The sequence below is a fragment of the Hyalella azteca genome, unplaced genomic scaffold, assembly GCF_000764305.2.
Source record: "Hyalella azteca isolate HAZT.00-mixed unplaced genomic scaffold, Hazt_2.0.2 contig4652, whole genome shotgun sequence".
Taxonomy (NCBI): Eukaryota; Metazoa; Arthropoda; class Malacostraca; order Amphipoda; family Hyalellidae; genus Hyalella; species Hyalella azteca.
Window position 1 is genome coordinate 58,695 of NW_025934864.1, and position 13,548 is coordinate 72,242.

A 13,548-nucleotide genomic window follows, 5' to 3' on the forward strand; every position below is an offset into this window, starting at 1 on the left:
CGTGTTGTGTGATGACATGTGCGTGTTGTGTGATGACATGTGCGTGTTGTGTGGTGACATGTACGTGTTGTGTGATGACATGTGCGTGTTGTGTGATGACATGTGCGTGTTGTGTGGTGACATTTTTGCTGTTTCGTTTGATAGAATGCGTATCCTGCAATAAAATTTATCTTGATTATATGCACTACCATTTATATGTTCTTCATAAACAATAATACATATTACTATGATATTGCTCAATAAAAGTACACCCGTATCTTCCTCCTAGGTACTATAATGTACTTACCTGTTCATTGTACAGGCAGTATTTATACACTTAGTGTCCTAAACATTATTTCGAGGAGTATTTGTATGCACATCAGTTCAGGTAAAGTGAGTCTCTCCTTAGAAAACGAAATAGTAAATGTATCACCGCTATTACCCATTACAAAAATCTAGCATTAATGAAAAATGTAATTGTTTATCAGCTTCTGAATCCAATGACAAGTAAATGAAAGCGTGGGTAGCAACCCTTACACCCCTGGCGGCCACAGGCGGTGGAAATGTCCAAGCAAATCCACTCAGTCGAGTGAACCTCACGCGTTTGCTTGCATCTTGAATAGACTTATTACCTCTCATTCATGTGTCTTTGAATTGTCTTTATATACAGAGTGCGGACAAAATAAGGGAAACACCGAGCATATTGAAATCATAATTTTTTAACATGTTATAAACAGCTATATTTAGAAAATTTATGTGGCTATAAGCTAACCTATAGCCAATGAATGTCAAACCTCTCTGGCTTTCATATAGGCCAAATTATTGGTGCTCGTATATAGGCAGATGCTAGCGTGACAGAAACTTCCCGAATGCTTGACGTTTCTAGAGGTACTGTCTCAAAAGTAATGACTGCTTTTGAAAGAGAATGAAAAATGTCGTCAGCAAAGCACAGGCTTGCCTGAAGGTCGAAGTTGTCTGACAGAGACCGTCAGTACCCAAATCAAATTTTTGAAAAATTCGGAAGATCGTGGCTGTAAAAATTACAGCAGACCTCAATGGACACCAACAGAACACAGTTTTCATAAAAACTGTTCGTCGGAAGCTTTAAAAATCTGAATTTTATGGAAGGGCTACAATTAGAAAAATTCTGGTTTCAAATACAAATGCTTCAAGGCGATTAGAGTGGCGTAAAAACCTCCAGAATTGGTTCCTCGAGTAGTGGTAAATGTGATTTTCTATGAAGAATCATCTTTTATCATATTTCCGACCTCTGGCGAGGGGAACGTTGGGAGAGGGTGAAAAAAAGGCTGAAAGAGGGTTAAACTAGGGTCTAACTGGAAGAGGGTTAAAGAGGCTTTAATTAAAAATAGGCTGAAATTCCTTTGGAAATTATTCGCAATTTGTAAAAATTAATGCCTTGAAGAATTGAGGCAGTAATTGCCGCAAAAGGTGGACCCACACCTTGATAAAATATACTCGGTGTATTCATAAGGTGTTTCCCTTACATTGTCCAACCCCTGTTTGTCTCAATATTTATATGTGTAATATTTAATATGTACTTATGTCTCTATATCTACGTTCATGTATTCTAGGTGATCTTGAAATTCTGAGTGCTATAATAAAAAATACATAGCAATGATTCATATCGGGATAATTTTTTACCTTTAAGGTGCTGTGGTATTGCAAATCAATATGTTAAGCAATATTACTACTGCCATTGAAGAATATTGCTTCAATGTGTGGCATAATGGCTATGACAGAGATAATAATTGTCGATTCTTCCGTCTGTTATGACGCAATTATTGGAAGGCAAGAACGAACGCCTGTAATCATTCGTATAATTGTGTAACATCATGTAAATTCGTATCGTTTAGGCCTTAACAAAGTCCTTTGTTAAGTCCTATGTTTAGGACTTAAAAAAGTCTTAAAGTTTCATACTGACAAAGCAAACAAACAATAAACCAATTATGCTGATTTGAAGTACATTTAAAATTTCATTCCATCAATAAATTTCCTGCAATACAAGTTGCATCAGAAAGATTCCCTTTCGCAAGGATTTCTTAAAACTGGTTTTTGTATATAAGTCGGTAAAGTTAAATTTACCCCCGACAAATCACCTCAAAAATTTATTCACGTAGATAGTTTGGAAAAGAAGTCTAGAACTAAATCTGCGAAACACCAATGACTATGTATTTGAGCATTTCTGTTAATACATTGGTCATTACCAATCAACGGCGAACAAGCAATGTTCTCGACTCCTAGGAGGCTGGAAACTGTACAAGTGCCGGGAACAAAAATTGAAGATCCTCTCTCGCGTCTCAAGCTTAGCTGCCTGCATTCAACTTTTGCCGGTCGTCGAATGAAAAAAATTAAGTCTTTCAGATGCACCAGCTATGTCAAGTTTAGCCTAAAATTAAGCTATTCATGACCAAATTTTTGGTTAAAAATAGCCACGCGTTGCCAGAACGACTTCCTCTAATTATGAGAATTAACATTCGAATTAGTTAATGCATTACTTATGATTTGCGTACATTATTACAGTAAAAAATAATGCATTACTCGCTTTATTAGTAATGCATTTACTCGTTGCCCTATCTTGTAGTTATTTCTGGGTTCCAGAAGTCTAAAAAATTATATGGTTCTGCATCAAAGAATATTACACGCTCAATGAGAAGCAGTTCTCGATGAAATGACCAACCAATGAATAAGAATGTAAATCTGTAGTTAGTTATAGAAGCAACAAAAATTAACCCAAATAACTACAAAGGAACCGCTAGGGGCTGAAAGATGCATAGATCGTCCTGCGATCGATATAACAAGCAGTGCTGTATGTAATATTTATTTCTTCTCGTGCCCACGCAGCTGAAATTCCAAAGTCAGAAGTACGCATTATCTAATGTTACCGTATATACACTTGCGTGCACGAGGTCTCTGAAAGATTGATCTGAATAATAATGCACGTATAATTGTTATTATTAAGATCAATCTGAATAATAATGATTATACGTGTATTATTATTCACATCAATCCGAATAATAATGCGCGTATGACCATTATTATTCAAATTGATCAGAATAATAATGCACGTATAATCATTAATATGGAATGTCATGTTTGCTCTTGAAAGATTCACATTGAATCAAATGAAAACTTCACATTGGTTGAGGGCACCACGTTGAGACTGTTGAGTGATGTTGGTTATTTATACTCACCAAAACAGAGTACACCTGTTGTTCAAAGGCTTAAATACAACCATAACGCAGCCGCGTTGGCTGCAAGGATTGGATTATTATTGCTATACCAGGAAGAAAATACGCGTATTCCTAAACTTGCAAGAGTCGTTTCCAAGACATCGACCAAAAGAAATACAATTCTTAGGAAACTTAAGAAAGTTCCAAGGATAAACGTGTGACGTCTTATTAAGCTTCTTTGAATAGTTTGTCAATAGCTGCACTGAATTTCCTGTAAGATCCTCAGATTTACTGACGATCAGCACCTAAAGACACTCTCGTCATCGACCACCCGTCTCAATTATTCATTTGAATATCACACAAGAAGCTATATACAAGCTCGGCAAGAACGCTGTTATGACGGAGGCTTACTAGGTTACACTCGAATAGAATTCATTTGTGATGGAGGGTTACTAAGTTGCATTTGAATAGAATGCAATTATGATGGAGGCTCACATGTTTTCACCCATATGGAATGCTATCATGATAGAGGCATACGCATGGTTCGACACAAATAAGGCAGAAATGCCATGCACTTTAGTATTTAACGAATATGTGAGAGTTTATCGGCTTCTTTTCATTTTTCAAAGCACAAGAAAACATAAAATAATTAAAAACAATTAATCAAATGAGATCCGGTGTTGAATTGTTCAGTCACACAGCTTAAAAAACTTCTGTCTCGTCCTGTATATTGTATCTACTGTAGCATAGAATGTCATACATTTTTTTAAATAAACAAAGTATTCATAAATATGGAAATGATGAGCAACGCGTGAAGCAATGCCTTAATTCCTGGATCTTAGAGTCGAAGAATCGGAATGATCTATCATTTACAGGATACTGAAACGTGACTGCTGTGGAGACGAGGTGCAAGAAAGGCAGAGTTTTTACTTTTATTGGCGATTAGATAAGATATTTTTCCCAGCTTATGGCTCATTTAAGCATCCTCGACTTTCCTCAACCCATTTACGTAACCTCAAACTGCGGATTTGATACAAAAATTGTTTCCCGTGGAACTTTTATTAGCACACGAGTTATTAAATAAATTACAATTACCGAAATGTAATCTGCCATTAATTTTAGGCCGGCGATTAAATTTGCACTGACGCTGGATTGGTATTAAGTACTTATTCACATATAAATCTTCAATATACTGCATTACAGAGTCTAAATTTCCGTTATAATTATGTATGACTGGATTTACGAGAGTGTGCAAAGTTGTATTTAATATGGGCCAGCAAATGCATTGAAAAATTATCCAATATTTAATAAAAATAAATTGTTTTATATTTATAGCCTTAATGTCTTGTAAATGTCATATGTTATTTATTTAAAAACAAAGAAAGAGCCATGTAAATTAGGCGTAATCCAATGAAATTGCGATAAATTTTCCTTTGGTTTCATTTCAAAAAACAAATTATCTTAATACATTCAAATGAACAAAATACACATTTAATCATGAAATAATCCATAGGGAGTATGCACCTTTGTGACATGATCAACTATCTCTCCGATCTCATTGCCGTCGCCGTCCGTGATGGTCGCGATCCTGAACTTGTGCGAGTGCATTGAATTAATTGGCGCCAGACGCACGCGGCTAGAGTCGCTGTGACGTCGCTGATGCCGAGCCTCGCGCGCCGCAGGGAACACAAGTTCTTCGTCAGTGAGATGGCCGGTGCCAACACCCGCGTGGACCTCCGCAGACTCCACATTACGTCGGTGGGTGATGTAACCGGGAAGTGAAAGCTTCGAGTTATTTCGTCGTACGGAGGCCTGATGTTCTGCAGGGAATTCTTCGTCGACGAGATGATCCATGCCAACTTCGGCCAGGACCTCTGGAGACTCCATGTTATGTCGGTAGGAGATGTTACAGGGCAGTGAATGCGTCCTGAGATGGTCGGTGAGCTTCCTGTGATCCACCATGGAAGACGCGAGAAGTGGCTTCGAGTAATTTCGACGAAAAGATGCTTCTGGCGAGTGCCGAGGATGTTTATCGAAAATTTGAGCGTTGTTCAGTACGGCTGTATTTGTTTTAATGAGTTTCCCTGCCTCGTTATTGGTGAATTTAAAGTCACGCTGACTCATGTAAGACCCAATTCCTATTTTCAGTCCTCGGATGCGATAACCGCACGACGTATATTTCTCTTGGATGTAATATTTTGCGTCGATCAGGTTTGCTGCCAAATTTCTGTACGGGGAGTTGGAAGTTTCTGAGACGTTGGCAGGAAATACTTTACTGATTTTAGGTAGCGATGGATTTTTTTTCACGAGCGAACCAGGCGCGTTTCTTCTTCGGTTCGTCGAAACCAATTTTGAAGTTCCTGGGAAATGTCGAGGCTGACCACGGAGTGAATCTAAGATATCCACTTGATCTTTTGAATTAATCGTTACACGAGGAGTACAATCTGAAAATAAATTACAAGATCCTTCCTGAATCGTAGGGCTTTTGTTGGCACTAAATTTTGAAGACGAAAATAATAAAATCTTTTTGTCTTGTCCGACTCGTTTGCCAGTCCATTTCTTCATGGATCTTCGTGACCGGTTACTTACTCGATTCCAAACCAAGGAATTAGAATCGCGCTCCGCTGATCCGTAAAACATTGTTAGGTAAACTGGGCGCTTATTGGGTCACAAAAACTTGGAGGTTTCATGGAAATGACCGCTGTTCTCATAAGTTTCTCGCTTCCCTTATAAATTTTTCGCTATTCTCATAAATTTCTCGCTTTCGTCATAAGTTTCACGGGTTAGGAACACAGCAAAAATCATCACGATGTATCAACAGATATAAGGAGCACGTCCTCTTCTTTCTCGAATTAAGCGTCAAGAGAGGGCTACTACAACGTGAGGTCAAGAAGTTTCCTCGATACTTCGAGCGGCGGGAAGTTCCGTGTATAAAATTCAAACTTTTATATTTACCCGCTGGTGTTTTCAAATTTTCATCAAATTTAGGGCTGATATACATGAATCATGAATACATATGCATCGAATTACTTACAGATGGGACTTTCAAATATTTATTATTTAACAAAATCGTTAGGAATGAACGTTGGACTGTTACGAAATATTTCCGTGTTTTGTTAATTTTTGGAGCGCGTCATAATTTCACACACATCACGTCGCTTCTCACTTCCTAGTCCCTGGCGTTGGCATTTTACACAATTTATATATACAATAGAATCTGAAATTTATATGATTTATAACTTCATGGCGCTAAGAATTAGCTTTTGTAATGATCAAGGCTGGCACAAGACACAGCAGACTCACTGACATGCTGACAGGTCCAGGCCGGTGTTCCTGAACTTATACAAGTTTTAATGTCGTGACATTTCGAAGTTTTGTGACGTATGCGCGCGTGTAGCCAATCGCGGCGATCGCTCTTCACGATGCGATTCGTTTTGCTAGCCAATCATGTACGTTCGTGCTGCCGATAAATTACATTGTATTGGTGGCAAAAAAAAAACCAAAGAGGGTCCGTAGACTTATGATGGTATGGGGATAGAAAAAACATTTCGATAACCTATTCTTAGTGGCGTCAAAGCGTTTAAGAGACAAACAAATTTTAGCGCTTAATACATGGATGAAAGAGGGTTTTCCTATTTTTATCATCTAATTAAATATATGTGAGTATCTTTGAATGTTAATTTCAGACACCATTAGCCTATATTAATCGAGTGCACAAACCATATATATGAAGCCATCTTTAGTTCAAAAGCTAATAGAGATACATAGAGATACCTATTTTAATTATGAATTAACAGTCACTAGCTATAGCTAAATATTCTTTTCAACAATAATTTTTCATTTTGCTAGTCTGATGAGAGTATGTAGTTCCTGGTAGGAGACTATCACAACAATCGCCAAGTGTTATAATTCCCCTTCAAGTTGACTTTGCCGATTAGATATGCTGTAATTATTTTGATGGGACTCCTAACCTTCTGATAAGATTAGTGACAGTTATACATACATTACAGTTTAGATGAACCCGAGATAAGTCGTTAGGCACTTGAGCGTCCAGTGTTTATATCCGTTGACTTATACACTTGCCGAAACTAGGACAGAGATAAACAGTCGATTATATGCGATAGTATACTATAGTGTAAAATATCCTTACGTTTAATGAGACGCGTCAGTTTCAGGTCAATATATCCTTACGTTCAACTAGACTCAACAGTTTAAGGTAAATATACTCTAACGTTACATAAAAGGCGAATGCTTCATATGAATTTATTCGTACTTTTGATTTTAAGCAGCAGCGCCAAATGGATATCTACGTATAGGTTTGATTTCAATAATTTTCGAGCACATTTCCTTGTACCGTTAGAAGAATTCTCCGACAGTTCTTATCTCAATTTATTAATGTATTTAGTACGATGGCTGTTAGAGCCACTGGAATCAGTAATAATCTTCCATTTATACTATGATATCTGCATTCGGAGGGAAAATCTTATATTTTGATCACCAGAATTTGGAAAAAAACTCATGAAACCTAAACCTGGAGTCTCAAGAAAAAACTTTCTCTTATTTGGTTTTGTACTAATTTGAAAATAGTTTCTCTCATTCTTTCCAGCAAAAATGTAATTTCACTTTGCCAGATTTGCTCCACACAATCTTTTTATAAATATTCTCAATAATCTAAGAAATATTACACTCATGGACGTATAACGGTTTAAACAGGAATAAGTGAATGCAGGCACGGTCAAACGTAAGGTACTCAAGACGTTCAAAATGAATAAACCACTAATAAAAAGTAATATATAGACTGCGAAAAATATAATTAAAATTACCGAACTGCTGACCGGTTATTATTATTGAAAAACACGGTTGTTAACTCTGATGCAACTAAAAATTTGTTATCTTCAAATTAAATCAGGTGTGTACAAGCAAGTATAATTAACTAATGGTAATTATTGCGGATAAGTTTTATCGCACGGACCGTAATGCAATTAGCGTAAACTACTCCTTCCACATGACCATTCCACCCACAAGCTGCCGTAATTATAATTACATTAAATTTATGGTTGTTTATTCCCAACGAAATAATGAGCGCCAAACAAAGGTAAGGAGCCATCTAGAAAAAACTCTGCTACGTCACGACGACAAGAACCCCTTAAATCTGCCAAGCAATTGACCGTTGTCCTCAGTAAAAGTCTAAAACTGGAGAAAATGGCAATGATATCTGCGCATCGAATTGTCTTGAAATAGACCGCCATAAGGATCATTAAGGAACGTACCTCTAAATAACACAGTATTCGATAATCAATGAATGTCGATATCCTTTGTCGAGGACCCTTTAAGCAACAATGCTCGGTAATGTGCCACTGCAACAAAATTCTGTGAGGCGCTTTATTTAAAAACCAGGTCGCGGGAAGTCAATTTTTATCCGGAAGTTTGGTAACGTACATGAGCGTTCAAGGCGAAAACTATACCAGTACTTTTTTTAAAATCTCAGTCAATATGAGGCTAAATCAAACGAAAAGTTCTCACTAAGAGTCAAGTTAACCAAAGACTATTCATGCCGTACGTGGCCCGCATGCTACGCTTCTCAACTTATCAAGTCGCGGAAGAACTGAGCACGTGGTCGGCAAAATGTTGCAATACTCCTGTAAAAGAAGCAAAATGTGAAGGGCTTTAGTAAGCGATTGAGTGAAATGCCCATGACCTTGTTCTGTGAATAAGATAAAGTCTTTAAACAATACAATAACTTTACTACCTTTAACGAAACAGTTGCGAAGAAGAGAGTCTGCGGAAATCTACATGATATTCGTTGTTAACTGAAAGCGATGTAAATGCACACTATTCGGTTATTTACATTTTGCATAGTTCCGTGAGATGAAACGTAAGATAATAGGTTCCTATTTATCTGCACACATCATCGGGCAACCTTTCAATTCTATCATAAAAATTTTATTTTCTCAACACAGGAGTTTAGTCGTTCCGATTTAAGTACGCTTATATTGTTGAGTGAAAAATATCAGTGGGAATGCGAAAAATTGATTTTGCGTAGACATATTTTTGAAAATCACTACAGAAAAACTGCGACTTGTCAAAATGTGTTTAGCTTTCTTCGCAATCTTTCTTCATGCCGCAAATTTGTCCCGTGCATTTGCATCATATTCAGAAAATCCATGTTAAATAAAATTTTCACTCAATTAAAGCAAATTTCCATATTCTGTTTTCATTTTAGTGCATGTTTAATGTATTCTGATATTTTTAATTCTCCTGTTTTACATCTATTCGCCATCATTAGCCAATTCGGCGTCACTTTGATTTTAAGGCGTTACGTGCATCCATAATTTTAAGGCGTTGCGTGCATCCGTAATTTTAAGGCGTTGCGTGCATCCGTAATTTTAAGGCGTTGCGTGCATCCGTAATTTTAGGGCGTTGCGTGCATCCGTAATTTTAAGGCATTACGTGCATCCGTAATATTAAGGCGTTGCGTGCATCCGTAATTTTAAGGCATTACGTGCATCCGTAATTTTAAGGCGTTGCGCGCATTCGTAATAAATTTACTTAACATAAGTTCAGTAAAGGGAAAGTGTTCAATTGAACAATTATTGGTCTACAACCAAATATTGTGCACGTACACCCCAGCTATTGTGTACAGCAGGCAGAACGTACACCTGATATTGTGTACGTACAACGAATATATCTATCATCGTGTACTAGTACTGCATACAATCTTTAAGTAATTGTTGAACCTCTTAGCGCTGCGTAATGCACCCAGGCATTACGCAGCGCAAAAAAATTATTTGATTAGAAATACTTCGATTTACGTAGTAAATTACTAACTTTAAGAGTTTCCGTGATTTTTACAATGCTCGAAACCGAAGGTATTGTGGAATGCATTAACACGTTCCAGACTTCACACCATATATTCTCTTATTGTTATTGCCGAAGGCTTTGGGTGGTTGCTGCTAAATTTTTTATATGAATATCATTTTGGTTTATTGATTTGTTTCATTCAATAATCAACCTTTCGTGTGAGCACAAATAATCTAAAAAAGGATGTTTACCTGCGAAATTTCGATATAAATGTGTTTTATCGTTAATAAAGTTATTGCGTTTAGTATACTGGTTTACCAAACGCAACAGTGGAATATCATTGTTGTACACATATGTCCCAATACGCGGGAACGTGTTAAGTTATAACGACTAGCTACGTTGCTTTATGATAAATTATCTGTAATTACAATGATTGCCTTGTACTGTTTTCGTCCAGAACATTACCATCTTTAATATCCTCTCACTCAATTCATTTCAATAATTTCCAAGGATTCTTTACCGACCATTGTGATGAGTTGTACGTCCATTATTTCCTCGTTAGTGTTTGCTTTGCCTCCGCCTCCTGCTTGCCTAATGTTTCTGTTTGCTCTATGCTTCAGCACTGTTTACCTAAACTGTTTACTAGCTGCCAGTTAAACAGAGGCTCTCCAGAGGCTCAAACCCACCCCATTTACGGAAAGTTATGCTCTCTTCCTTCCTTATTTCATGTCCAAAGAGTTTCTTATAACGTAGACATGATTTCTATCTAAATTATTATATTATTAATTTGTATTTTGTCCGATTATTCATATGACCCATCTCATAAAGCCTGCCTTTCTCTTCAACAAGAACTTGATCTGAAACACGACTGAATTTTCCTAAAGGGGTTCCAAAATTTATTTTAGCTATAAGTCGCCTATAAGTTTTTCTAAAGATTTGAGGATTGCAGTATGAGTACATTAATGAAAAACTTTCATAGGGCTAATTTTATTCCAAGTGCGTGATGTAATTTATTTATATTCTATTTTGTTCTTCGCTACATTTAACCATTTGATTCTAAAAACCGCAATTTGACATTTGAATATTACGTTTGAAATGAAATACCTGTATGTTTTATTCATTCTCCTAATATTAACAGATAACAAGAGAAAAGCCTTATACATATAAATATTTTTCTAGAACGAAATTTTATAATAGCTTAGAACTTATGCACTTGCATCAATGGTACCCAAATTTTGGACGATCGAGTTACTTTCAGGTTCCGTAAGAGGCAAAGCGAACCATTAAGGACGCAAATTAGCCTCAATTATTCAGTTTGACGTTAAGTCCACCGTCAGTGTCCATTTTGAATTTATATAGTTAAATTAAAGTAATAATAAGTCAACTTTTTATCAAAAACAGCTCATAACAAGCGCCTTTTTGTAGGTGTTCAGTTTTAGATTAGCGGGAAGGCGAATGAGACGATGGCAGGAAAGAGGCTGCAGTAAATCGCTCCGACATTGCCTTGTGTTTGGCAGTAAACATTTTAAGAAGTAAACAAATCACAAATGTAAATGCTTTCCAAAAGGAAAAATATTTCGTGAACCAGAAGAGTACGTGTACCGCTTGAAAGGCCTTCGCATGCCGCGAGTATTACGTGAACCGTAGTTTGAGGACCACCGAAGTCAACCAACGGCAGAGATATCACATTTTCTAATTTCTCCATAAACGCACAATCTTTAGGCACCCAACTATCGGTTCATGCATCCTAATACGGAACTTTCGTTTCAAGTCTCAGGCGCAGAGTACGCATTGTCTAATTAATATTATTATTATTTTCGGTAATATTAGATTGTTATTATTAATCGCTATTTTAATTACTATTAATATTGCCGAAAGCTCAAAGCTGTTTTCTCCTTTGAATAAAAGTGCAGGCGCTGTCAAGAGGGGAAAATATTCCTGACTTTCATATACCGAATCCAAAACATGCAGGAAAAAGACCCAACCCGCCGGTTTAGAAGGTCAAGTAGCTCCTCGTTTTTAATGCGACCCTCCGAGAATAAATAAATGCAAGATGAATTCAGGCACATGTCATGGAAGATGGCCACATGACTGGACAGTGGACACCATATCGCACCTCTAGGAAATCACAGAAATATTACTCAGCGGACGGTAATGAATTTGACTTCGGTCTCCCTGAAGTGTGGTCCCTTAACTGAGATGTCCTCAACCCTGTGGACCAATTTGTGTGGGACGCGCGGGTGAACGGGAGATAAATCGCTCCTCATTGAAGAGAGAAGCTGACCTGATATGTCCGATCAAGATTGCCTTCAACAAACCGGCAAGATTTAGAAAAATATCTTTAACCAGGTCTCAGGGTAGTCTCAAGGACGCCAATAACGGATAATAGTGACATTTTAGTCAAAAATTTTTACGTAAGCTTCATTTCTGCAGAATTAGGCCTTGTTGTATATTAATCTGAAAAATATGGAACAGCTATCTCTTCCGGATAAAAGTTCAAGATTGAGTTCGTTTTCATTTAATTGATATAAAAAATGACACACACACAACTATGTACAGGTAACCTCTTGCAGTCAGCAAATAAAATTACATGCGTTTTTCTTCAATAAATTTTACATTGTTTGTTTGCGTTCACAAATGCGTAATATGGATTTTATCCAGAAATAATTTGACGTCAATCAAATTTTTATGGAATAACTTGATAAAATATTACAAATTCAGCAAGATTTTCTGAGTTCGAGGTTTATGATAACATTATTTACAACAAACGCTCCAATTTGTGAAATTGGATTCGTTTGTTCACTGACCTCATCGGAAGCAACCATCTTGATGCAGTCCAGGGAAGAGTATCAACGATCCAACGGTCAGAGAACGTCGTTCACCGTAGACGATGTCGCAGAAATTTGCTAACGCGCTGCTTGCTTCAAATAGACATTGACGTTATACATTTTTCATCCTTGAAAATAATATTATAATGCCCGTTTCTATGGATATATATTTCAAAGCTCACTTGCTTGGGTGTGCATTTTATTTGTTGAAAACTTTTGTGCATTCATTTCAGAAGTTAAGTATTTTTTTCCATAGTTCAAATCACCAAAGCTAAAACCACAATCACTAAATCACGACACTAATCTATTTAAATCTGCAAGGAAATCACAAAAGGGCAAAATTTATTTACAATTTTGCAGCTTTATTATTAATTCATTAAAGGAAATATATATGCCATTTTTGTTCTGAAGAAAAAATTCCAATACATAAAATTATTATATGACAGATTATTCAGTCATTTATTCTTTGATCAATATATTTCTAAACAGTCCAGACGAAATAAAGACATTGAATTTGCTATCCTATGTCTCCTCCATTCCTGTATTCCTCCAATGAATGACATGAGGAAGCTGTTATTATCCCAGGCACGTAAGGCCATCGCAATGTACCAATTTTGATGCACTTGAGTGTCTCATACACGACATCAGAGTACTAGGAAGTTATCAGTTAGAGCAGAGCGCACAACCGCCTAACAGGCGCACAGGAAATGTTAGCAGCTGTGCACTGAACTGGGCTGTGCTTGACACAA

General features: G+C 36.9%; 1 protein-coding gene across 1 annotated transcript in view; it reads right to left on the minus strand.

Moving 5' to 3' along the window:
- LOC108667280 overlaps positions 1-13,113 on the minus strand; it is a 22,224-nt gene extending 9,111 nt beyond the window's left edge. Inside the window, exon 1 of the mRNA XM_018154287.2 lies at positions 12,779-13,113. Coding sequence (XP_018009776.2) covers positions 12,779-12,796 — 18 coding nt within the window. The 5' untranslated portion in view covers positions 12,797-13,113. The remainder of the gene's footprint in view (positions 1-12,778) is intronic.
- Between the last annotated feature and the right edge of the window lie 435 nt (positions 13,114-13,548).